Below are 25,675 nucleotides of genomic sequence, written 5' to 3'. Positions count from 1 at the left end.
CAACCCTAATCTCTTACTCTCATGTGCGGATTCTATGGGCCGGGGTTTGTGTATATCTTCCCCAAACAAACCCGGCGAAGGTTGGGAGAAGTTGCCAAGAGAGCACAGAACTCCTGCCGAACCACGTGCAAGCGAGCAGAGACCGCTCAAAAAAATCTAGTGCTCAAGCTCTTCATTGTGTTACGGGATCAATCGGGGGTCTCTTGAGGGTCTCTTGCTTAAGCGGGCGGCCAATGCGGGCGGGCGGCCGACTAAGCAGAGTCGGATGCAGATGTGGCTTCGCTTGATGAAGTTGTTGTCTTTTGTATCGAGTGCGCTGGACCAGGCTGAACATACTAGATCAAAATACGGGGCTGCGTGTTCAAATAGGGCCGAAGAAGCTTCAGCAGTTGTCCTTGTAAGGCTGGGAGTGAGGGTCGTAAAGAGGTTTGCGAGATGCATTCATGGCGTTATTGAGGTAGGTCGTTGTCCATCGATGGGATGGGTATACTGTTTGGCGCACGATATTGCCGAATTAGGCAAGGGAAACCAATGTGCCAGGACTGCACATAGTCAATTAAATCCTGAACAAATCCGGAGCGTCTAGAGGGAGATAGATCTTGATATGTAAAGCGCAGATCCTCTTGAACCCCCATGTGAAAGACGACCCTGCTTACCTACACGCCAACGACCCACCAGGTCTCGGGACAGAAGGAGGAAAAAGAAGAGCGATGGGGATCAGGCAACAGTTATTTTTACCATTGTGCATTAGACGGAACCTTTGAAGCTCGCTAGAACCACGCTGGTCAGTGGAGTCGGTTTGTTAGGTCCGTTGTTTGTTCCATGTTCTGAGGCCGTCATATATCTGAACCCAGAGTTGTCTGACTAACATGTCAACTTGGCGCTAGCACAGACTTCAGAAACTCGGGAAACCACTGTGTTTTGCAGTTCAGAGTGGTGGTTCACGAAGTGGAATCGAGATACCGGCTGATAAGAACAATGTGTCAAGGGGGAACATAGGTAGCTAATGCCTGATCAGTGTGCACCACTCCCACTACTGCGTCAACGTTGCTGTTCAAGGTAGCCCTGCCTGCATGTGCAGGAGTCGCATTTTTCTAGCCTCAAGCTCGTGGACTAATTCACGACTTGCCCTTAACGTCTGCACAACCGTCGGGCTCCAGGGAGATAACTGAACAGCGCTGAGCTGGCGGGTAAAGGCAAGGAAATAAGGGACGAATTAAATGCCCAGTAACGTCGGCCGCCTTGCTGCAGCTCCCCCATCGAAACTCCTCCTAGGCGACACTTTAGCTTCGAACGCGGCATGGAACCCTTTCCGTAATACTGGACAGCCTCTGTGAGGCCTTTGATCATCCAGAATGTTTCTCATTTGGAAGTTCGTTGCAATGCTCGAGTTAGGAAGCTCACGATGTTGATATCCGACCCTGGCTTGGCACGACTAATACACAACGGCCAATATGCACGTCAAAGGCAAATGCCGTGTCAGTCGTGATTGGCACCTAGCTTTGCCATATACCGCTTAGCTCGGCCTAGATCGCAGAGTCTCAGCCATTTCTTAAAAGGGCCCAGGCCCAACCTTTCCCGTCCCCCCGTTCGTGAAACGCATTCCACGTTATGCTTCATTAAGGCACCTTGTTACCTTTTACTACCACCTCCCTACCACCTCCTAACCGCCTGCTGCCCTGCCCTGCCCGTGCTCTGTGCTCTGTGCTCTGTGCTTTTGGGGCTCGCTCACCTTGGTCAATCGGTCTGCACCTGTGCTCCCCATCCCCCTCCACCTCCACCTCTCTTCTTCACCCACCCGCGTCACCCGCCTCGTACCTAGTTAATTCATCCACCAACCTAGAGCCAAGCCCCCATACAAGCTCAACTTCTTCTCTACTATTTTAACCAAGAAGCGCTTCTGCCTCTTCAACCCGGCATTGAGTCATCACATCTTTATTCATTTGCGCTCAACCTCATTCATCTCGGGCTCCTCGTCCATTTTGTGTGGCCACAGTCACTCGCATCGAACTACTCGATTCGATTCTGCTCTACTCCACCTGCTTCGTTTAACCTTCACTCGACCTCAACCACCGCCTCTGAAGGTTCACGATGGATTTCACCGGGCAATACAACTTTGCCAACCCTCAGCCCTATCACCAGTTCATGCCGATTCCTCCTCTGACGCCGTCACACTCGCATTCCGCCGGCTCCGATGACTTCAATGCATCCCCGCCTGTCAGTAAACGACCCCTTCTCCGCGATCTCCCCCACTCCCCCGGTGCAGCCCTGCCTTAGCGTTTCCTTACCTGAGCATTACTCTAGCAATGTTGAGCCTTACAAGCACGACCTTCTCGGCATCTTCAACGTTGTACCTGCAGCTCGTCTATCTTATAGCATTAGCGCATCTTAGCTGACATATTGCTTTGGCACGTACAGGAAAACTACGACGGCCTCTCTGCCAGTCAAAATGACCAGTTCCAGTCTTTCGATTATACCACCGCCCAAGGCTTCAATGCAAACCCCCATCAGCCTGCCTCTGGTTTTCCGGGCCCCCCGACACCTCCCGGCTATACTTCTCAAGCCCAAGCCCATCAACAGCAAGGAGGCTCATTGAGGAATGGCTCCCCTGACGAGCAGTCCGTTGCCCGTGGGGGCAGCGAGGAGGACGAGAACCTAACTCCTGCTCAGTCTCGGAGGAAAGCACAGAATCGCGCTGCGTACGTCTCACTCTTCTCCTGCCTTGGTCTTTTTATTTTGCGAGAAGACCTCACGGCACACAACATAACCGTGACTTCGAAATGCGATCGATGACGACGATTTTGTTCTTAACTAACATGTGGCTGTACAGGCAGCGTGCCTTCCGCGAGAGGAAAGAAAAGCATGTTAAAGACCTTGAGGCGAAGCTTGCCGGACTCGAGGCCGCCCAGCAACAATCATCCCTCGAAAACGAACGTTTAAAGCGAGATCTCCAGAAAATATCTACCGAGAACGAAATCCTTCGCGCGACATCCCACATGAGCCATGGTTCCATCTCACCAGAGCCTGCAACCGGGCCTCTGCGCTTCAAACCTACCGACTTCTACTCCAACGTCTTGCAAAATCACACAAATAAGTCGCCCTCACACCGCATTGTTACTTCAGATGATGGCGAACGTCTCCTAGCTGCCGGTGCAACATGGGACTTTATCATATCTCACGAATTGTTCAAGAAAGGCCTGGTTGATATTGCCGATGTCAGCGAGCGCCTGAAGAACTGCGCTAGATGTGATGGCCAGGGTCCTGTTTTCTCGGAGCGTTCAATCACCAATGCTATTGAACAAAGTGTCGCGAGCGGCACTGATGATCTTCTCTAAGTGAGCGACAAGGCGCAAAAGGGCCAATTTGGAAGAAAGGATACATGAATGGCTTCATTATGATTGACGTATATTACGCTAAGAGACTAAGTGGAAGATGATACCCCGCCCGTCGGGGCTTTTTGGCGTGGCGTTTTGTATTCAAGGTTTTTACGTATGTCTCCCGAGAAATTTTGGACTGGTTTTCAAAGACACGCAGCAAATGTCTGCCATATGCACGACCATGCTATAGGATCTTGGAAAGTCAAGTATATTGAGTTGCAAAAATGATGAAATATTTTCTGTTCAAGGTCTCCTAGCCCCATTCGACCGGCACGATCCTGAAAGCCTGGCGTATGATGGTGTTGGCTCTATATGGTCATAAACATAAGTAGGTTCGCAGAAGATTGATATAATGTCAAATTTGACAGCGGACATAGAAATAGCATCTATAAGCTACAGTAACGTTATACAAAAGCACGCTGCAGAACTCCAAAAAGAAAGAACCAAAACCGTTCCTCATACAAATCATACAAAACTTCTACACGAAAACCGTAATAATCAAAGACATGCCAGAACCTGATATATGTAATAATCGCGATAGCCCTCTTTTAAACCCTCTTTAGATATCTTGACTCATTCCCAATCCCTTGGCATCCCTGCATGAAGCGTTTCCATTACTCCGTTCGAACCTGGAACTACCGACGTCTCTAATTTTGAGTCCGATTGTTAGTCTTGTTACGCGACTCTTCTATTCGGGGGATTGAGCCCCCGCGCTGCCATGAACCCATTGACATGGGTCTATATCAGTCATTTAGTCCTTCTTTGTACCATTGGTCTGAGCGCCTTCGTTTTCAACATAAGGGTGCTTAATGGTGAGGCACCAGATGTCGAGGTAATCGCAGATGGTAACGATTACGTCAACGACAAAACTTCCGTAGACACCGACGGCGGTTCCGAGCATCATGAACATGAAAGCCACTTGGTAGACACTATCGCCAAGAGCGCTGGGCCAACCAAATCCTAAGTAGCGCTGGAAGATGGGACCCAATGAATCGATGACACCAAAGGCAAGAGGCAGGCCTAGCACGTTCCAGTAGGGGAAGCGCAGGTGAACAAGATGAGCAGTGATCATCTGCCCAACGCTATAGGCATTGACAAGGCCGGCGAAGAGGGCAAACGGGATGAGATGGCATTCGCGGATCTTAGGTTGGAGATAAAGGTAGGCAACCACCATAGACCAGATGCTGAAGAAAGGCACTAGGCCAAGGAGCGCACCTCGAGAACGGTCACCACGGGCACGTCGAGCGCGGATGACGTTGAGTGAAGACTCGACGGTGTTGAAGACAAGAACAATACTGCCCTGAATAAGATACCACTCGGTAAAGGTGAGATTGTAGATGAAAGACGGGATACCAATGGTGGAAGGCACACCGATGGTATGGAACATGCTCTGTTGCCAGAAATGAGCACCCCCAACGTAGCCAGTGAAAACGAAGACCAGGACGATCGCAAGAACGCCCTCGACCGGTCCGTTGACGATACCAAGAGTGAGAGTTTTGGTGTGATAAGTCTCCCACGTCTGAACATAAAAGGTCAAGAGGGCTATCAAGTTAGCATCGCGCATCCCAACAGAACCGCCAGTGTTGACTCACATGCGAACAAGACTGCCACAGTCTGCCAGCTCTGTCCCATATTCTGAGAAGCAGCAAAAAGAAGGACCTCAAGCGAGGTATTACAAGCATCTACCCCATGATCGAAGAGTTCGCCCAGAGGTCCGGATTGCCGAGTTCGGCGCCTGGCCGTTCAGTCAGCACAAATTCAATACATGGCAAATGCGATTGTAATTAGCTTACGCTTGAGTTCCGTCCACAGCATCGAACGTTTGATATAGGAACAAGCCCAGTGCCCAAGAATAATACACCCAGGAGGGGCAATCTTGGTCAAGAGTGGGAGTATACCACAGCAGTGTCAAGAAGTTTGCAACGACGAATGAAAACCCGGTCAGAGTGATCAGATTCGGTGCCATGCTCATAGGGAAGCACTTGATGACGAATTTCGTGTAGAAGGGCTTTAGAACATATTTGGAAAGCAGTGAATGGTCGACACCAGAGTATTTGTACTCACGGAGCGCGGGGAGCTCCTTTTGCCGTACGTAGACCATCGTTGTATTGTATCTCGTTTGTTTGGCTTTTTCGCGAAAGTTGTGTGTTCTCAGTTCTGTGCTCCGGTTGGCCTGCAGAGCGATCGATTGGTATTGTGGCCTTTTCTTGTTGGAGTGGGTAAAGTCTAGGTTTCTCGTCCGATTCCCGCTTTGCACTTGTATCCTCTCGCTTGTTGAATCGTGCAGTAACGCGCGCAGAAAGACGGATTCTCGTGGTAACGAAGAGCCAGAAAGTACGCAGCAAGCGATGGTTGCAGTTCAGGATCGATACCCAGAAAGAAGGGAAGAAGATGTAATCAAGAGACTTGAACTTGGTAAAGGAAAGAAGGGAAAAGAGGCCAGCAGTTAAAAAAAAGTGGATCAAAGAAACACCAACGCGATCTATAGCTAAGGTACCTACCCAAGGAGGGAGGGAGCAGACACTATCCGGCACAAAGTCTCGAGTCAGAGTACCCGAAATACAGTATATTTCGAAATGACATGAAGAACATGTCTCCGCAATTGCAACTTCAACTTTTGTCAACTCTTAAGTCCCATTACTAGTTATCTGCGGAAAGGAAATTATGTAGTCTATCTAGATAAGATTCCCAAAAAAAGGGACGAAAAAAACAAGGCCCCTTACCAACGTCATGAGACCCACTCACACTCTCCTTCAAATTGTCCTCATCTTCTCTTCAAAACCAAAGCTGGTGCTAGCTTGAAAAGGCAAATTAACCAAGAACAATGTTGGTCACTGTCACTTTCTGACATGTGCCATCACGGCCATGCGCCAAGTATATTTCAACACCCCATGACAACTCGAGAGCTACATAGCATCAATGGATACCATAGGACGGGATATGCCATCACGGATTAGACTATCGATTTTTCCTGATCGCGAGCTCGCTTTCAATGATGCCCTTTACACGACATATAGTAAGATCAAAGTTTCTGACTACTATGTCTGTGTATATCAACATACTTCTGTTCCCAACTCTCGTAATCCTTTTGAGAAAAAAAGCTTGGCTAATAAGTAGACGCAAAACTATGGGTCATACTGCACTTAACCAGCTGCACACCAGTCACAGGAGTGTCAACGCTCACTTTGCAAGTATGATAATTGCTCATCATATTCCGTTTTCGCATGTCGGCTAAGGACTACTAAGTTACCCGTTCTTCCTATACTGCCATCGTTATGGATCGGCCGAAATACATTTGCTTGGCCGTTGTTTTCGTGTAAGTATAACATCGCCGCTCACATCATGACTGGCTTCCGTTAGAGCCCATCCCAAAAAGCATCCAACCTTCCTGCCCTGCAACAGTCGCGCAAGGCCGTCATCATCTACATACTTTTTCTCAGAAACTATTCCATGCTGTCGTGTATAGGGCACCGTATGAAAAATATTTCATACTCATCGCCAATCACCTCCTTCCTGATTAATAGCCTCTACTTGGTTGCCTGTATTACCGTAGCACGGCGTCCCTGGCTCTTGTTCCACTCGCCTTCAATGAACTGCTGCACGTTTGCATGTGCCATATTGAACAGTGGACGAGCATGGTCTGTCACTGACATGCGATTGGCGTCTTCAATTTCCATTCGGCGATGGAATTCACCTTTCTTTGATGGGCGCCCATCCCCAATTGCACCGAACTGCCCCTTTCCCTTGGGGGGCTGAACCTGCAAAGCAATCTCGCTTGGTGTAGCTACTAGGAAATCGGCTCCGTAGTACCAGGCGTGATTGATCTTATTGTTGTAGGCCTGGAGTTCCTTTGGTGCTCTGAATCTAGGTCCCGATGTGTATCGAGATTGGCTGAGCTCGGGCGATGATGTCCAGCATACAGATGTCGTAGCAGTGCCTAAGCCCCAGGATGACGTTCCTCTCGCAGGATACTGGGAGCCTCGCGTCGCGGCGGTTGTGGGTGCACTTGGCCGGGTGGTTTTGGAATTGGCAGACAACCCCTCCAAATCCTCTGCGGTTTGTGAAGCCAGTGAAGCAGTTGCTTCAAACGACGGTATATTCTGTGCTAGGCTGTTGTTACTGATGCCTACTTGACGTAGAGTCTGTCGAGTAATGATAAGAACATCTTCGTCCTCATCTTGCTTGACATCTTGGCTTGGTATGTTTGTGTGGAGTGCTTTGAAAGTTGACTCGAAGGTCGATGGTCGATATTGGCGTTGACCAGGGGGGCCGGCAGTTAAAGGCCGTGGAGCGCCGGCACCAGGAGCAATAGTACCAGCAGCACGGGAGGTATTGCTGCCAACTGCGCGATTGAAACTCCGGGATGTGCCAAGGGGGATGCTGGGCGACTTATTGACATGGGAATTCCAGAATGCGTCATCGAAAGATCTTCCGAGGGTAGGTTTCTCTGCCTGTGGCGGCTGTAACACACTTGACAGGTCGTTGTTGTTGTTGTTGGACGCATCTGGGAGTCCAAAGGAATGAGTGATGGGAGCCAAAGGCTCGTCAACACGGGTTGTCGTCTTCAGGCCAAGGGCTGGTTTGAGCCCCCGAAGAAGGGCTTTCTGAGCTCGCTTCTGATTGGGGTTTGGGTAAGAAGCCAGGTTGTGAAGAGACTTTACTGTCATATTCATCAACGGGTCCATGCCGAGTTCGCACTCTTCATCGCTTTCCTCACTTGGGTCAACGTCGGTAAACGTGTCTTGTTCAGCTTCGGAGAAGAGGGACATAAGCGGCGACGGAGTCGCAGAAGACACGAGCCGGGGTACTTGGGCGGACATGTTGATACATCTGTGGTCTGTATCATTCAAGGGGCTGGATGCTCTGTCGTAGGGTGTCTGAGGGCTGTACTGTTGGAGAGGCGAGGACCGTGATCCAGCTTTAAGGGGCAGAGTGGCAAGGACAGATTTGGGAAGCAGAGATAGCCCAGCCGCAGGGAGACCGGCAGGCCACTTGAGAGAGCGACCTCGTCGGGCAGGCGGTTGCAGTGGCTGAGAAGTGCTAGGATTGTATGGAGTGCCAGCAGTGGTGTAAGTGACTTTTGAAGCCGAAGTTGGAGCAGTTGGGGTAGATGAAGCGATGCTGATGGGGGAAGACAGGTCCTCCATGCTGGCTCAGCTTGTTATATCTTGTTCGCCGGAGGTGGTAAGGACGATCAATATCTCTGAGATTCAAGGAAGGTGCCTGTTAGATTGAGTTTGCTAGATGGTCCGAATCTGTCTGAGTGTGGGCGCAGATGAGGTCGTGGGGATATCTAGCGGAATGATGCTTCTGCAAAAGTGTGAGAAGGGCTGTAGAAATGCAGAGGTGGCCAATATGCGCAGTGCAGTATAAGATAGTTTAAAGAACAAGTGGGCTTTCACACCTTTGCCATCGTTTTGACACAAATGACCAACCTTGTGGAGAGAACCAGACTGGAGAAATAAAAGCGAAGGTTGAGGGTAGGAAGACGGGATTGAAGAGAGAGAGAAAGAAGTGTGTCGGTTGTGGTGTTGGCAGGAAGCCACTCCGGGGAAGAAGACTGAGGGTATGCGCCTTCCTTCTTAACTCCAGCCCACGCTACGCAACTCGCAAGAGCAGGAAGGTGCTATAGACCAAAACTGGATGTAAATGGAGGAACACATAAAGAAATGCTGGCGAGACACTTGGCCACGAGATCCAAAAGTTGAAGATATGTATAAGTTAGGATGAAGGTTACTTAATTGCCCGGCTTTGTAGGTCTGGTGGTAAGGCTTCTTTTTGGCGGGAGGTAACAATTTTCTTCTTCACTCCGTTTCATGAGTAGGTAAGCAGAGGGAAATAAATTGCTTCATCTAATTTGTAATGAGCTTGTGGTGGCTGCAGAGGCACTCGAATTCTCTGACGCCTTGTGTCATTCATTGCCAAGACTAACAGTGACTGTCAGTGTCAGGATGCATCACCGCGATGCAAGCGCTGTATGGAAGGCGAGGCTAATAAACAAAAGCACGAGGGCCGTCCAATATAGAGTGGCAGGTAGGTAGTTTGGCATTACAAACTGGGGTCTGGGTCTGTCTGCCAACCTTAGGGAAAGGCTCTGACCCAGTTGCTCTTTCAGCTCGAGTCACATACTCGACTCTAGGGTGTGCTCTGAATGGTCTCGGCGGTGAATGGACCTACGCGGGTTGATAGATTCAATTTGCATGACTGTAAATACCTACGTTAGCTGGCCAGATAGGTAGCGATTGCATGCGCAAGTGGCAGCAACAAGTCGCGGTTTGCCATACAGTTCTCGAATGCAAACAAAGAGGATTGCCCAACTTCAGATGAGGATCCACTAGGTACTTATGCATAAAAGAGCCCAGTTCGATTGATACGTCATTATTCTTCCTCTTAAAGAAGATGTCTACTTGTATCTAATCCCTCGTCTCATTCATCTCAATCGATGTACCCTCAGGGACCACTTTTACCTGCAGAGGCTCATGGTCACGTCGTGTTTCCTTTCCTTCTCTCTTTCCATCAATCAATCAATCAATCAAATCAACAACATTGCTAGCAGCACGCTCTCTCTTCAAGACGATGTGGATTCCGTTGACATCAGGCGTGGCTTGTCATGCGATAACTGCCAAGTAAGGAATCACAGCGTCCTGCGCTATAGCTAAAGACAAAACAACAATAATAAGGGTACAAGAATGTGTCAGGCATAGGACAAAACTGTGCGTGATCTCCATGGCATCGAAGTAAAAGAAACAAAATGTACGTTTCAAGGAATGTAATACACAAAGGATGAAGAATGGTAAACCAACACAGTTGTTACCGTTAACCTACAATAAGACACTACATTAGTCTGAGGGACAACTGTGTCTTTAGGCATATGGCCGTAATAAAGAGAAGAATTGAGAGATATGAACACCCGAACAACAGGAGAAGGGTCAGGATATATTAGAAATAACCCAGTCTGGTGATCATGATACTATCATAGAAGCTCACTAGGCAGATTCACTAGAAACCGCCAGGTGGGTATGCGCTTCCAGGTACCATTCCAGGGCCTCGGCCAGTCCGCGAACTAGGCAATTGAAAGTCGGGGGTATCTAATAGCATGTCTTGGCGCTGCTGTTGTTGATGTGCTGGTCGGCGATGGGGGGGTCCTTGTTGGTACGGTAGCGGTGGGGGGTTGGGGTTCCAACGCGGGTTGATCCCACGCTGGGATATGGAAGTAAATGTTGAATGCTCGGACTCAGCAGGGCTTCGAGTCCCCGCATTATTGGCATGGATATCCTCGTATATAGGCTCAATAGGGGGCGGCTGAAGGTTGTTACTTGCTGGTGGTGCATCGGAGGCGAAACGGGGATCAACATCTTCATAATAGTTGCTATTCCCGGTGGCCACAGGCTGTTGGACAACAGGAGGCGTCCTTCTTTCAGTGAGTTCAGCTTTTGGTTGACCAGTTACCAGAGGTGACGGGGCTCGGGGTGAATTTCTGCCATCGCCCTGTGTCCACGCTGAGCGCGGCGGAACATATTGCCTGGTCATCTGGTCAGCATCGTGGAGAAATCATGAGCGGGAACCATACTCGTCAGTGCTATATTTACTTCCCTCGCTCATGTACGTATCATGTCGCTGAGGGATCTGCCCCTGCTGGAGTCCAACCATACCTGCAACATCCGCGTCACTGTCCCGGAGCTGTCCGTAGGTTCCTCCGTCATGATGCTGAACTGCCGGAGATGCATCCATTTCTACTGCGCGACCCCCAACAGTGGCAGGCTCGGTTCCTGGCAAAGGCGGCGGCGACTCAGCTCGAGGCAATGTGGACTCTGGGCTGTAAGCGGTGTAAGTGTTCACACTCGGCATCGAAGGATTCGTCGAGCTATATCCATTAGATGGCTCTGACGGCTGAACATCGTAAGCAAAGTTTTGAGCGGGCGACGGTCTCCGATCGTAAGGACCGTTGTTGTATCCTGGGGGCGCGTTTAGACCTCCCCTCATCCCGTTTACAGCATAGACTCCTCGGTTGGGTTGTCCATAGCCTCCTCGTCCTCCTCTGGGGCCATATCCAGCCCTTCCAGACGGCCCGTAGCCTCCACGACCTCGGACTGGTCCTCCGTAGTTATCATATCCTCCACGACTATAACCCCCTCTTCCACCGCGGTAGCCTCCTCCGGCTCCTGTTCCACGGTTACTCATGCTTGGAGAAGGTCCTCTCCGCGTCGCATATGGGTCGGTAGCAGTGTCGATTGGATTGCCAAACTGATCGCGAGAACCTTGCCTCTGTGGGTTCCTGCTAAAGGCCGCAACCTCACCCACGCTTGCCACCTCGTTAGGGGGTGCTGGAGATCGATTTGATGTGGTCCGGCGGGTAAGAGGGATGGCTTCTTCGCTAACTTGGTCGCTTCTGCTCTTCTGTTCGAAGGTTGTGAAGGACGGAAGATTGTCATGGACACCATTGCCACCACTCACGGTGGGTAGAGTCGGTTGTCGAGAAACTTCAGGCTCCACAGTCGTCTTATCTTGAGCAGTTCTGTTGTAATAATTCTCGCCGCTCATTTCAGCATTCTGAGCGATACGTCGCTGCCTATCTTTCCTGCTGACCAGAGTGCGACGCATCGCACAAGTTACCAACCCACTCATGGCAACGAGGATAGTAGCAGCAAGAACAAGATAAGAACCCCATGCTAAGTGTGGTACAAATAGAAGCACGTCGATCAAAAAGGCTAGCAAGCAAACCAAGAAGTCAATGAGAAGGAAGATAAATAAAATGAGCAGATATCTTGTCGAGTGCGAGGGAGCGTGCAAGTGAGACACAGCCGCCATGATAGTCATGACAAGGGTAATAAGTGCCGCGACTGGATGCACAATAAGAATGGCAGATAGTGTATTCCGAACGCCAGATGGTAAGTCGAAGGCTTGACTATCATCCCCAACTAATTTGGCTAAAAGAACATCAGTACGACTCGAAAGAGGGAACGCGTTTCAACATCACGGTAGACTGACCAGTGTCGTATCCAACCCCGATACCGCTACATCCCTTGCCTTGTTGACAGTAGCCAAAAACGCCATATGTTACACCACTGAAGTCGCTCAGTGGAATGGCTTCGATGATTGGGGTTGATATAACAGCTAATAGGAGCAAAGCAAAAGCTGCGAACAGCAGCACCGTCAACGGTGTGCCAGGCCGTAACATGGCAACTGTGCGCTAAGCGCCCGATTCAAGACCGACAAGAGGACGACAGAGCAAGCGGCCGACGTCGTGAAGACGCGGGGACGGAAAGGCAATATATCAACGTGTAGCTCTTTCACTATTTCCTTCTGCTGCAACGTTGATGAATAACATTGGCGAAGGGAGGGTGAGAGTTATCGGGGAAATGAAGCAACAAGGACAATATTGGGCTGTATAGTTGAGCAGTCGAATCCTGAATTATTCCAAATATGTCTCTTCGAGGAATTGGTCTGTTTCTTGTTTTTTTCCTTGCGTTTGCTGCCGAGATCCTTCGTACGAAAGCTGGAGGCTATATCGGTGAATATAGCAAGATGCAGCACAGTCGCGAGACCTGAGTTGTCGCCTGTTGCCGATATAAAGTCGTAGACTTGAAGAAGTAAACAATGGTCGCCAAGCCGTCTGATTATACTGAGAACGCCCCAGTGGGCTTCGACAACCGATGCTATCGTCAATACGTTTCGACACCGTGCTCCAGTCGAGAAATGAGTTGGGAACGAACGTCGTGGTCGGGATTGAGCAACGAGGAGGGGGATTGACTTTGGGTGTTATCGGACAAGGTGCTTTGCTCTGGTCTATCCAACTTGGCTCTTTGTGGCTTAGCAAAGTACTAGGGAAACAGAGAGCGCTAGTCTTAGATTAGCTAGTCTAGTGGGAATGTCGATGCGCTGGTCCAGGAACAAGGGGGCCAGCCCCAGCCGTCTGACCTCGCCGAATACACGCGAGACCAGTCGAACAAAGGACGTCGCAGAAATTTGTATATTCCATGCATTGACTGATCTTATCTGCCGATCTATTTTATCGAGTCTACTGTACCTTTAGCACATGCTTTATCCGCGACCGATTCTCTTACCGGTAGTAAACAATGGCTCTATTTTCAAAGTTTACGCCAACAGCCAACTCACTAAGGTTGCCAATAAGACAATCTTAGCCACAAGTTTAATTTCTCAATCATGGATGTCATGCTGCTTATCCCACCACCACCACACCATTTCACAGAATGAGGGAAATGGGAGGCTAGCCCATGTGGGTCTCTACGGTTGTAACATACCCACCAATCCCACGTCGTACGGTAGGCGTCATTTTCGGTTACAGTCATACAGTACGAACCCTCTATCGCGCCTCTTCTGTGCTTGGCTCAATATCCTTGTCCTAGGCTGCCAGTTTAGGCTCGATCTCTATGCAGTCTATGAAGCTAAAAAGACAACTCCTCCGACTTTGTGATCTTCTCTGGTTGGGTGACACATGTACCTAGTAAACAACCTGTGTTTTTTGTTCCTCGAACGAGAGCAATCCTTTCCCTGTGGCCTCGGCCCTTGCTATATCTGAGACAACGTTTTGCCCAACACTCAATCTTCCCATCGCAACAACCCAGGTCGATAATGTGCACTGACGTGGCTAACTTAGTCTCAGGAGCAAACTTTCTATGGTAGTACCATGTAGTATTCCGCATTTCGTGGGAAATTTGATCTTAATTGTTTTCTGCGACGTGCTTACGCGCGTCTGAAGTCTCAGTTGCCTCGATGGTGCTGATATAAAGGCTAGCGACGGAATCTTGGTCAGCCACAACACTACTATAGATAAGTCACCAGTCTAGCCAATCGACTTATTCACCATATATTTGGATGTGTACTGCGAACAATAGATCTCGACGGGCTAGACGCATGATTTGGAGGCTATAGCTTCCGACCATGCAGTCATCATACCCTCTAGTGCCGCAATCAATATGCAACGGGCCGATGCTCCTCTCGGACCCAAACCCAGCGGCCAAGCCAGCTCAGCAAAGGGAAGAGAGATTAGAAAACTATACAAAGGATGATGCCCATGCTTTGCGCATTTTTGGTCCTCGATATGTAAAGGCTGCCTTGACTCAAATCACCTGCAGCCCATCCTCATTATGGTTTTCTAAGTGACGAAACACACTGCATAATGCTTCATGTTTCGACAACTGGGGTATAGTCTCATATTCGTCATCCCCATTGATACTCGTATTGATCAACTGCTTCACGTTCATACTCGTGTTTGATGATTTATGGTTTCGCGGGTGCTCTTTTGATTTCTATGTTTAACTTACACCGTTCAATAAAGTGTTACAACTTCCATTTCTGATCCTTCTCTCTGGTATGCCTACCCTGTAGCTAGTCGATAACGGATGATATCTGAGCTGGTAGCAGAACAACGCCTGAATTAGATACATACCATCCCTATATATCTAGAATATCAAATCAGGGGTCATGCACAAGATAACAATGGTACCAGAGCCGAGATAATATCATGAATCCGAGGTGGAATTGGGTCCCAATAATATTACCAATGTGAATCTAAAGGTAAGACAATGAACAAGAAAAGCTACACTGTACCTAGTAGATATCTTCCTAAGTACTTATAGTACGCACTGCGTCTAACTTACTAAAGTAGGTAGGTAGCTCGTAGAGACATTTGTTCGATATGTGGTTTATACGTCGATTACGTGACACAGGCCGAGTCGGGAAATCGGCCAGAAATTGCACCGACTTGCGGAAGGCGATCGTGTGCCCACCGATTCTCCGAGCCGTTCCGGGGATAAGCTATCCGGGAATTTTCATCTCGGACGTCATCAACGACTCCGGAGATGGGGCAAGAGGATTATTGCATTTCGCCCTTGCCTTTCCCTTCATCCCCCCCCCTCCATGTCCTCATCCAGTCACTTGTAGCTACATCACACTCATTGCCCATGGTGCTCGACTGTTGATCATCACCGATCCCCCCCAGCATGTTGCGCAACGCCATGCAAGGCCACTCAGCGCGCGCCACCATGCGCTGCCGACACAGAACGCTCGCACCATCGTTGCGAAGATTACAATCAGGTGGTCCTTTCCAGGCCATGCGACCGCCGTCGCCAGAGGAGCTTGGTGCCCCCCGGCGGGCGAAGGAATACAGACGGGGACGGCGATGGGCGCGGCGCTTGCTCTTGACATGCGTCTTGGGAGGTACTATTTATCTCGGCGATCGTCAGATATACGCATCTGGTTTTGGCCGCTCTCTACATACTTTCGGAACCGGCTTGCTCGTAGCCTTCGACTACAAGCTGAATTTTCGACCCCAGCCTATTACTGGCGGGACGGTGCAGGACTTGCATAATCGGAATGCCGAGCGGCTGTTCAACCTTCTCCGTTCCAATGGTGGACTTTATCTCAAGATCGGACAAGCCATTGCAATGCAGAGTGCCGTACTGCCCCCCGAATTCCAAAAGATGTTCAGCCGCATGTTTGACGACGCCCCGCAAGATGACTGGAGTGACATCGAAGCAGTGATAAGACAAGATTTTGGAAAAAGTGTCGAAGAGGTCTTTGGCGTCAGCTTCACAGGAAAGGAGGGAATGGGATTGATGGAGCGCAAGGCTCGAGCGAGTGCAAGTGTTGCTCAAGTCCATTGGGCCAGACTTGCGGATGGTCGCGAAGTCGCTATCAAAATACAGAAACGGGAGATTGCCAAGCAAATATCATGGGATCTATGGGCCTTCAAGTAAGCCCGAAAAATGCAGCTAACTCCCGCGTACTTACTGATGCAAAACAGGACCGTCGCATGGATCTATTCTAAGTGGTTTGACCTCCCACTGTATAAACTAGTCCCTTTCATCACGGAGCGACTCGAGCTAGAGACTGATTTCGTCAATGAGGCCAAAAATTCAGAAAAAATGCGAGAGCTTGTTAATGCAGAGAAAGCCTTGAAAGGGAGGGTATACATTCCTACAGTTTATCCCGAATATACGACAAAGCGAGTTCTCGTGACCGAGTGGATCGAGGGTGTGAGGCTTTGGGATAAGAAAGCCATAACATCGAGATGGCTTGGAGGGCATGGCAATGGATCTCCTGGCGCTGGTCGCCCACTCCCGCAAATTGATCTTGAGGCTGCACGTCTTGAGCTTCGGACAAGGCCATTTCAAGAGAACCTCAAGCCAGAACGTCAGGAATTATGGCGAGGCCGACGAGGTCGTGGGGGACTTGGTCTGTCAACGCGAGAAGTCATGACGACCATGGTGGACCTCTTTTCCGCACAGATTTTCAAGTGGGGTGTTGTTCACTGTGATCCACACCCTGGCAACATCTTTATCAGACGTTTGCCCAATGGGCGAGCAGAGCTTGTGCTTATTGACCATGGCCTCTATGTGTACATGTCATCCAAGTTCAGAAATGAATACGCCACCTTCTGGAAAGCGCTCATGACATTCGACAATAAAACAATATCACAGGTGACAGAAGCATGGGGGATCAAGGCGGCAGATCTCTTCGCGAGCGCAACATTACTGCGGCCGTACGAGGGTGGAGATAAGCGCACGCATAATGGGATAATGAAAGAGCTCGAAGGCAATACGCCGGCTGAGCGGCATTACGCGATGCAGAAGCGAATGAAGCAGGGCATTCGAGAGATCCTGACAGATGAAGATAAGTGGCCACAAGAGCTGATTTTCATCGGTCGCAATATGCGGATCGTACAAGGCAACAACCAGTATCTCGGATCACCAGTCAACCGCGTCAAGATGATGGGCGAGTGGGCGAGCCGAAGTCTATTCGAGGACCCCCAGTTGCCACTGAGCCAACGCCTTCAGAATCGCTGGCGCCATATCATCTTCAAGACTGTCATGGCAGCCTCTGATGTGGCCTTCTACATCTTTAAGCTGCGCCAGTGGTTGGGTCTTGGAGGGGGAATGGAGGATGAAATGGAAAAAAGAATGAAGGATGTCGCACAAGACTTTGGCATCGAGCTTCAGCATGATGTTTTTGAAGGCTGAGCCAGTGCCACCGCAACAGGTCTGGTGGAAATCTACACTACTCTGTACACAACAACTTATGACGAATTCCCCTTTTATGTAACAAGAATATGTACAGTTCATATAGATAGACGACGATAGGCACTGCCTGGTATTTATTTCATCATGAGCTTGCCTAAGTCAACAGATAGAACCCTCTCAAGATCAGCAAACGAGTTCGATAGCATTCAGACCCTTGGACTCGAATACATTGGTATAGAAACTGTATGGAAGCGATGCAAAAATATCCCGTTGCATGTTACCTTTATCTTCTATATATTATTTGGTCCAGGCGGTGATTCGCGTAAACGCAGGAGGCAGTCACGTATTATTATTGACTTTTCCGGGAATGAATGCTTACTACTAGATACATGGACTGGTCATGACTGCCCGTGTTATAAGGTAGGTCACCAGACATGAACCTCTGATAGTGGCATGTTAGTTGAAGAATGATTTGTAACAGTCGATCCTGGCTAAGGAGACATTTGAGGGGAGGAGTACTAAGCCCGACCATTCGCCGCAGTCACCACAAAATCGAATATTGTGTGCCCTTTGTAGATGCCCTCCTCTTGTTGCCGTTGACCTATTATTTCGGCTTGATCACTGGATCAATTGTCCTACCACGCGATAGCCACATACTGACGCCTTATTGTCCTAGCTCACCGAGGTTAGTCTGACACGATTTGTTTTACAGATGCACTTTTTCATTGATTGATGTAGCGCAGGAGGAGATTACTGAAATAGGATTGATAGATGTTCAAGGATATGCTCAACCCGGAACTGGGATGTAGTATCCGTATGGGAGCCTGTAGTTCACTTCTTCATAAGTTCAAACGCATAGCATTTAGTCAAATAAGGTAACGAGGCAGTAATACTTAAGTTGCCATAGTTTTAAAACAGTGTCCAAAAAACAGGCATTGGGTTGGATAGGACTAGGTGTATGGATCTGTCGGTAAATGAACTAGCGTTAGAAACCTTTTGTTTCTTCGCTTACATGCATTAGATGCCCTGCAATTAAAGCCACTGTGTTTTATCACTACAAGATCTACTTAGCCTCCCTGTCCACACAACTACCTTACCTAAGTACATACGGAGAACTACAAGAACCAGCGGTGTTTTGGCGTTATATGTTCTTCATAGGGATTCTTGTTGCCCAGAAGGACGACACTTTATGCTTGTTATCGACGGATGCAGTTGGTGGAGGCATCTAACCTCTTCCTAAAGTCCAGTTTAGTTGACACTTGACAAGCCGTGTACCTGCATCAGTGGGTCGATCCGATACAGCCTAAAAGTTGGGATTTCTGGTTTTGGTTGGCGCATAGAAATATCTTGCGTCTGTGCTTGAATCCGACAAGGACACGGAAGAATATACTGGGATTCGGTCCTGATCATCGAGCTTGTATCCGAAAATGCAAGCAATAAGGCCGCACGTACAGAGTACTCCGCACCAGGAGCCAGGTAATTAAGACACAAAGACACAGACTTAATACATTGGAGTCTAAGCCCAAAGCCGTGTGCCTGTGGCATTAGATTGGCGGGACTGTCCCCACCTCATGATACCCCCGCTCATAAGGATAAGGACCATGCGACCAGGACCTAAGACCTAGGATCCAAGACCCAGGACCGCTGCTGGGCTGGAGCTTCGTCGACTGTGTTGTAAGACATAGTCGATGTTCAATGGTATAGGAAGAGAGTAGGTGGGTGATACACAGGCTCCTTTTCTTGCTCAGGCCACTGAATGCGGCTTTAAATTGACAAATAATCACCGCCTCTTATAAACGGAGCCAAGTCCTCATGCAGAATTGGCTTCCCCCTAATGCCCCTTACCCCGTCCAGTCAGATTGTCTTGGACCCTGCACCATCGCTAGCGCTGCAGAAAGTTGGCGAATCAGTTTTAAGGGTCCGCATCCGGGATTGTCTCAGAACAAATGCGCCGATGGATTGCGAGTCCTGACGTCTTTCAAATGATATGGTAGATGTCATGGTAGTTGAAACGAGGGGGGAAAGTAAAAAGAAGCCTTAGCATGCTGTCTGGCCGAAAGCTTGGCATCGGATCGTATGAAATTCGTAAACACCTACAGGGTCACAGTGTGTCTGGGCTAGGCTTGTGTATCCTGGTGTTTGAAGCGATCCAATATGATACCTATGTCTCGGGCATATCATCGACAGGCGTACTGCAGGTCAGGTAGTATGGATCATGCCCGGCGTCTATACGTAGCAATCAGTCCGACTGGGCATTAAGACTTGGTTGCCCATGTATAAGGGTTGGAGTCGGTACTACCTTGGCTGGTAATCTTTTGGGCACAATTCCGTTGTCTAAGCTCTATTGAATCCATGCCTTTAATCTCGACTTCCATCAGTGCCGCTTTTGACCTTCCACAACTTAATTAACATAGCCAATCAGGTGCCTTATCTTACTCGAAACGAGCCTGGGCTACCCCTGGTAAATAATTCCCCAAAAGCGCCCGACTCTGCAGACGCGCATCAATCCTGTTTCCATCTCATCTCAAGGCTACGAATCAACGTAGGGAAAGACCAGGCAAGACACGTCGCCCAGCTCATCTCCCCCTTTGCAAACTAAACGAACGCCTCGACCTTCATTCAGAGACTCGAAGTCTCAAACACTCTCCACTGATCTCTTACACCCACTACTGGCACTGGCGTGCTCTCCACATATGGTGCACGCGCTCTATACCTTAGGTAGGTATCCATCAACCGCATCACTTCCCTCCACTGTACAGATCCCCTTTTCTGCTCCTCAACAGTTATTTGGAAAGGACTGTCGTTGACAGAGGGCATGTGAAGATCAGTCAACGTCCGTTCAGTTGACGTCTGCTGATTGTCCGTCTACGAAGTTGTTGCAACCAGCTGCCTTGTGCCGCCCAGCCGCTTGGACACTTTGAACTATCAACCAAGACCGCCCACTATCGTACGCCCATCCACCTTCCGTCTCGATCGTTCCCGTTTCCTCCACTCCGATCCATTGTCATTTGTTCTCGACTTCATTTAAAGTCACCCATTTAGTTTTTGCTCCCCATCCTTCCATCTTAGGCCCCCCCCGCTGCTTCCACGTGCTCCGCACCCTCCTTCTCGCGCCGCCCGCTCATACCCTAACCTTCTGGGTTGCCGTCTCTTGGCCGCGACTCTTTTCCTTTTCATGATCAATCCCTCAGAGGATGAACAACGAGCAGCCTCGCCGTACCAGTTTCGGCATGTTACTCCGACGCAGCAAAAGTGGCGATCTAGGCAAAGGTGGTCGTAAGGCGCAGGCCCTTAGGGAGGCTGAGCTTGAACGACAGCGCCAGGCCTCGACGCGCATTGCTCCTAAGCTGCCCGAATTTGCCAACCATTCTGAACAATTATCAAAATCCTTTGGCCCCGAGTTGCGCCCCGAATCACCAGCCAACGTTCCTCGATCAGCAGATTACACTGCTATTCGGCCTTCAGCAGAATACCCTCGGGGATATGGCGCTGCTGCGCATGCTGCCGTCCCTGTTCCGCCGTTGCCCAACGGTGGTTTTGATCCATATGCCAGAACAGAAAGCATGACGAACCGTGGCCGCTACAGCTATGCTAGTAGTGCTATTAGCACGGTCAACAGTCCTCGTCGTGTTCGCAGACGAAAGGACCCGACGCCCTTGAAGTGAGTTTCTAGTCAATGTAATCCATTTGTTTATTAGTCGTGTGCTAACACCAAAACCAGCATTCTAGTCATTGGTACTCGTAACTCTGGAAAAACATCCTTTCTCGAGTTTCTCAAAACAGCGCTCGCTCTTCCACCCAAGAAACGAGCCAAGAAGGGCGATGATGAAGTGCCGCAGAATCGCAACACTCCCTCTGGAAATTTTATTCCACACTACCTTGAAACCGAGATTGACGGGGAGCGTGTTGGCCTCACCATCTGGGACTCAGAAGGCCTGGAGAAGAATGTAGTCGACCTTCAACTTAGGGAAATGTCCGCATTTCTTGAAAGCAAGTTTGAGGAAACCTTTGCAGAGGAAATGAAGGTTGTACGCTCCCCTGGTGTACAAGACACCCACATCCATGCGACTTTCCTTGTCCTTGATCCTTCTCGATTGGATCGCAACATTGCATCAGCGAGGAACCCAGCTATCAATGGTCAGCAAAACGGACACCTTGGTGCGCGTGTGCTGGGGAGCCTGGATGAAGACCTTGATTTGCAGGTTCTGCGTACGCTCCAGGGCAAGACTACTGTGATCCCAGTCATTGCCAAGGCCGACACCATTACCACCAAGCATATGAATGTTCTCAAACGAAGCGTTTGGGACAGCATCAAGAAATCGGGCCTAGATCCCTTGGAGGCACTTGGCCTCGATGATGAGGATGAGAGCAGCATCACTTCCGAAAGGATTGCCGAGGAGGACGAGGAGGAAGATGAGGCCGGACACGAACGCGGTGGTGCTCAAACACCTGAAAGCCAGGAATTCCCACTACAGGGCCATCGAGAAAGCCCAGCGGCGTCTCCAAGCTCCAAGAGACTATCCACCAGCTCCATTCGACGACATAAAGCACAAGAAGAGGCCAAAGAAAAGGAAGATGAGATCCCTTTCCTGCCACTTTCCATCATCAGCCCGGATCTGTACGAGCCAGGTGTCATTGGCCGACAGTTCCCGTGGGGTTTTGCTGATCCTTACAATGAAGAACACTGTGACTTTCAACGTCTGAAAGAGGCTGTTTTCAGCGAATGGCGTGCCGAGCTACGTGAAGCTAGTCGGGAACAGTGGTACGAGGGATGGAGAACGAACCGACTCAAGCAGAGGGATGTCCCCTATCGTCATCGATGAATGCTGTTTATTGAAGGCAGCACCTATCACGCAGGATGGACACGCCCTTCATACGATCAGAAGACACTTTGTCACTAAACCATGTCTTCGCTTGACGCGACATGGATCCAAACGCTCTTACTGCGACCATCTTTCTTTGCTCACACCACTTTAACGCTATACCATTTCCCGGAAAACTGCAGCATACCCTTTGTCATCTTGTTATAACATTTCTGAACTCGCGAGGAAGATTACTGTCTTAAACAGATAAAAATTGCTTCAACTCGCCTTTACGGCTGATACCCATTTATTGAGACACCCGACTGTTTCTACTGCGCGGCTTTTGACTTTTAGACCGACGGACGAGCTAGCCTCGCAAGGTTTTATCAACTGCTCATGATATGTCCTTCACTTCTTTTTTTCTCTCTCTTTCGACAATGATTTTCAGACACTGGCGTTTGTGGCATTGGCTTTGAAACGAGAGGTCTTTATGGGCGTCTTACGGCTCCGCCTTATAAATCGCACCCTTCTTGACATCACTATACCGGCGCTTATTGCTGTTGTCTTAATTGAGAACACGACGAGCTTTGATCAGCACCATTTCTTATGGTATAGAACACAATAGCTATTCCGCCAGCCATTGCAAAGAGTTTGGGCAAGAATGATGATATGTGTAGCTGGCTCTGTAGACTCTAAGGTGTCGGAGGAGATTGCCCTTTCTTTAGTCAGCTTATTTTACTAGAAATTCATTACGCAATGCGTGCTTTTAACTATGAATTGACTCACAAATGCCATGCGATTTTGACCAGGACTTTGTAAATGTACACCACAGCAGCTGGATTAGAATTGGCGCGACGCGATATGGCCGCCATGATATATAATGTAAAGCACAACGCCAATGAAGAATTGTACATGATTATAGCCACTCGTTGAATTTACAAACTTCCGTATCTGTGCCGCCCAATGTTAAAATGGCGTGGATTCTGCAAGCTCAGTATTGATGGGATTGTTTTCGTCATCAATATCAGCCTCTTTACGAAACGGATTCTTCCCAACTCCTCTGATCTTTGCAATTTCTTTATTGCTCAAAGCTACTGCGTCAAAATTCGGAGGCAATGGCATGTCAATCATGAGAAGCTCCGTCTTGAGGTTTCGAGCACGGTCGCGGTACGCCTGTTGATTGCGCGGATATTCAAAACGCTCACTCATGGTTTCGATGGACGACCATCGGACACCGTATTCCTTAATAAGATCACAAAGGACCTGGGAGTCGTGCTCACTCCAAGGAACGCGCTGTCGTGGTCCTTGTCGCTCTGGATCTGCCATACGAACCTCCTTTTTCATTTGTGATGCGGCCTTTGCGATAGCGTTGAAAGGCCTGGACGACAATGGCGCCTGCGACACTGAACGTAACCCCATATCCTGCGACGACTCCTGCACAGAAAGGGGGTGTACGGGCCCTGAAGAGAAGGAACTCTCAGAAACATGCCTTGAAGGGTGCCGTGGGACAGGTTGTGGCCTTGGAGGTGGCGGCATCTGTCGTTGCAGCTCATCTCGCCTCGCTGGATCAACACGCCGAGTGTCGGTCTCAAATGGATCTTCCCCATCTTCGTCATCCTGGGAAAGTCGCGGTCGTTTCTGCCCTCTTTCTCGTTCCCTCCCGCCTTTGGTAGCTAAACGATAAGAACTTGCGGGGGGAAATGGGCTACCACCCAGGAGGTCGGCATTTGAATCCTCATGATAATCACGGGGAACTCCGGATCTGAAACCTGCAAGCTGTTGGTTGGAAGCGGGAACAGTACTGGTTGCTCGACTTCCACCACGCAAGGCTTGAATGGACTTTGGCCCGACAAATAGACTGGGCCTGGTGGGAGGTCAATCTTAAGCTCTGTTACCAGGTAAGAATATTACTTACTCTGCCTCCTGACTTCCCACACGCACGATTGATTGCGACTCCGAACCATAATCGTTGCCTTGGCTGTAGGCAGCCTCCTGTTGACCATGTTGAGGAGGCTCAGTACCCGCCCTCACGCTCTCTTCGAACGCCAAAACATTGTATAAGCTCTCAAAGCACTTTAAGAGATCTTCCACCAAATTATGCAGGGGAAAGTGTTTCCTTAGCTGGGAGATCCCCTCATCCTCCTTGTTATCATCGATGATCTTCTTAATCTGAGCAATCCGTGCTGAGCAGAGATCATCAACATCGTGATCGACACCTTCAACACCGCCGAGGTCTCTGAAGTAACCCCCAGAAAAAAGTTCTGGATATGAAGGAAGCTCTCCTTCGCCCTTGTGTCCCGATCTGTCCAAATCCTTCAAAATCTCTTCGTCTTTGCAGAAATAAGAAACAAGAAGCTCCCGAAAGTCCTTTTCGTCCTTGCGATGAGAAAGATCTTCGACAAACAACCAGGTCCGGAGGTGCAAGGTGCTCTGAGGGTTTTGGAACATATTATTAGCTGGGGTAAAAAATGCAGGCAAAACCCGGTTGAGGCATTCAAGGAATGGAAAGATGGCCGATGCCTCCTCATTCTCAAGCCCGTAAAGCTTGTCGTAAGCTGTCACAACATTGGTGCGTGCGATCTGAGTCACCCTAACGCTTTGGTTTTGAGTAGGAGTGTCATCCACAAAGTGCGCGAAATCAATGAATGGTGCCGTGCTAGACTGATCAAGTGCATCATATTCTCCTCTGATGGTGTGAAAAGCACGTCGCTTAATGGCCAAGATTCCATTGAAGACATCGTCAGCTTCATTTCCTTGGAAGCAATCAAACAGGCTATCGGCAGCTCTTGCTAAGTCTGGAACACTTAGCTCCAGGATCCTTTGCTGTGCTGTGGTGATTTCTAGACCAAGCTGAAGTTCTTCGCCGGAGTTTTCTGGTTGCGCATGATCATACTCATCCCAGAATTCGGTTTCATCGTCAGGCCTTAGTGGATTCGACGGGATACTGATGTCGTCTCGAGCCTGAGGAGGCGGGTTACGGCGAGCGACCGGATCGTTCAGTAAAACCCTACCAGGTCCAGGTACGGGCTGGTTAATAATATTCTTTGTTGGGCTTGTTGCACGCTGAACTGGGCCGTTTCTTCGGTTGCTACGTCTCGGTTCGCGATTTTCATTCTGAGCAGATGCACGCTTTGAGCGTCCTGCGGCACTTCGAGTATTCATTATTGCGTGAAGGCGTATAGGTATGTAAGTGCGTGCGTGAGGTTGAGCCTAGCGCTAAGCGTGCTGTTGTGATGGTTAACCCTTCGCGTTATCAGCCAATAAGAGGCTAACCCTAACCCTACGAAGGTAACACGAAGGCATCCAACGCGTCCCTGGGCCAAACTTTTGGTGTTTTGAGCTTTGACCACCCTCACAAAGAGCTACCCCGGACGCCAAATCACGGGAGATGTTAGCCTCCACTGTAGGCAACCCTACCTGAGATGGTACATTTTTGCATGTAACTATATAATCTTCTGTTCTTCTATCCGTATTACAATTACACCGCAACTTATGATTTATCTGATAAATCTAT

At 49.3% G+C, this 25,675-nt stretch overlaps 7 protein-coding genes across 11 annotated transcripts; 3 read left to right on the top strand and 4 right to left on the bottom strand.

The window, feature by feature from the left end:
• The first annotated feature begins 1,596 nt into the window (after nucleotides 1-1,596).
• Nucleotides 1,597-3,837, top strand: FOIG_02083 (uncharacterized protein). Its single transcript, XM_031199198.1, has 3 exons — nucleotides 1,597-2,217; nucleotides 2,419-2,699; nucleotides 2,831-3,837. Exons 1-3 carry the CDS (start codon nucleotides 2,092-2,094, stop codon nucleotides 3,333-3,335), a joined length of 912 nt encoding a protein of 303 aa, XP_031071235.1. The 5' UTR covers nucleotides 1,597-2,091; the 3' UTR covers nucleotides 3,336-3,837.
• On the bottom strand, nucleotides 1,606-6,028 carry FOIG_02082 (ethanolaminephosphotransferase). The gene is made up of 3 exons (XM_031199197.1): nucleotides 5,171-6,028; nucleotides 4,970-5,112; nucleotides 1,606-4,919 (listed from the first exon to the last, which is right to left on the bottom strand). The coding sequence occupies exons 1-3, from the start codon at nucleotides 5,476-5,478 to the stop codon at nucleotides 4,129-4,131; spliced, it is 1,242 nt and encodes a 413-aa protein (XP_031071234.1). The 5' UTR covers nucleotides 5,479-6,028; the 3' UTR covers nucleotides 1,606-4,128.
• An 876-nt stretch (nucleotides 6,029-6,904) lies between these two features.
• On the bottom strand, nucleotides 6,905-8,524 carry FOIG_02081 (uncharacterized protein; the record flags this gene model as incomplete). Its single annotated transcript, XM_031199196.1, has 1 exon — nucleotides 6,905-8,524. One exon carries the CDS (start codon nucleotides 8,522-8,524, stop codon nucleotides 6,905-6,907), a length of 1,620 nt encoding a protein of 539 aa, XP_031071233.1.
• A 1,130-nt stretch (nucleotides 8,525-9,654) lies between these two features.
• FOIG_02080 (uncharacterized protein) lies at nucleotides 9,655-13,114 on the bottom strand. The gene is made up of 2 exons (XM_031199195.1): nucleotides 12,366-13,114; nucleotides 9,655-12,304 (listed from the first exon to the last, which is right to left on the bottom strand). The coding sequence occupies exons 1-2, from the start codon at nucleotides 12,553-12,555 to the stop codon at nucleotides 10,929-10,931; spliced, it is 1,566 nt and encodes a 521-aa protein (XP_031071232.1). The 5' UTR covers nucleotides 12,556-13,114; the 3' UTR covers nucleotides 9,655-10,928.
• Nucleotides 13,115-15,067: 1,953 nt separating this feature from the next.
• FOIG_02079 (Atypical/ABC1/ABC1-B protein kinase) lies at nucleotides 15,068-17,670 on the top strand. The gene is made up of 2 exons (XM_031199194.1): nucleotides 15,068-16,092; nucleotides 16,144-17,670. Exons 1-2 carry the CDS (start codon nucleotides 15,341-15,343, stop codon nucleotides 17,357-17,359), a joined length of 1,968 nt encoding a protein of 655 aa, XP_031071231.1. The 5' UTR covers nucleotides 15,068-15,340; the 3' UTR covers nucleotides 17,360-17,670.
• Nucleotides 17,671-19,841: 2,171 nt separating this feature from the next.
• On the top strand, nucleotides 19,842-22,985 carry FOIG_02078 (uncharacterized protein). Of its 3 annotated transcripts, none has more exons than XM_031199192.1 (3): nucleotides 19,845-20,077; nucleotides 20,183-21,020; nucleotides 21,081-22,968. In XM_031199192.1, exons 2-3 carry the CDS (start codon nucleotides 20,554-20,556, stop codon nucleotides 22,180-22,182), a joined length of 1,569 nt encoding a protein of 522 aa, XP_031071229.1. In that variant the 5' UTR covers nucleotides 19,845-20,077; nucleotides 20,183-20,553; the 3' UTR covers nucleotides 22,183-22,968. The 3 variants fall into 3 exon arrangements, with proteins under 3 accessions (XP_031071228.1, XP_031071229.1, XP_031071230.1); XM_031199193.1 differs by having other exon boundaries at nucleotides 20,233-21,020; nucleotides 21,081-22,967; XM_031199191.1 differs by having other exon boundaries at nucleotides 19,842-21,020; nucleotides 21,081-22,985.
• FOIG_02077 (uncharacterized protein) lies at nucleotides 21,057-25,497 on the bottom strand. Of its 3 annotated transcripts, none has more exons than XM_031199188.1 (3): nucleotides 24,077-25,497; nucleotides 22,948-24,025; nucleotides 21,057-22,876 (listed from the first exon to the last, which is right to left on the bottom strand). In XM_031199188.1, exons 1-2 carry the CDS (start codon nucleotides 25,321-25,323, stop codon nucleotides 23,128-23,130), a joined length of 2,145 nt encoding a protein of 714 aa, XP_031071225.1. In that variant the 5' UTR covers nucleotides 25,324-25,497; the 3' UTR covers nucleotides 21,057-22,876; nucleotides 22,948-23,127. The 3 variants fall into 3 exon arrangements, with proteins under 3 accessions (XP_031071225.1, XP_031071226.1, XP_031071227.1); XM_031199189.1 differs by having other exon boundaries at nucleotides 21,057-22,853; XM_031199190.1 differs by lacking the exon at nucleotides 21,057-22,876 and having other exon boundaries at nucleotides 22,891-24,025.
• Between the last annotated feature and the right edge of the window lie 178 nt (nucleotides 25,498-25,675).

This window comes from Fusarium odoratissimum (genome assembly GCF_000260195.1).
Source record: "Fusarium odoratissimum NRRL 54006 unplaced genomic scaffold supercont1.2, whole genome shotgun sequence".
NCBI classification, from domain to species: Eukaryota; Fungi; Ascomycota; class Sordariomycetes; order Hypocreales; family Nectriaceae; genus Fusarium; species Fusarium odoratissimum.
This window is presented reverse-complemented; position numbering and strand designations above follow the sequence as displayed.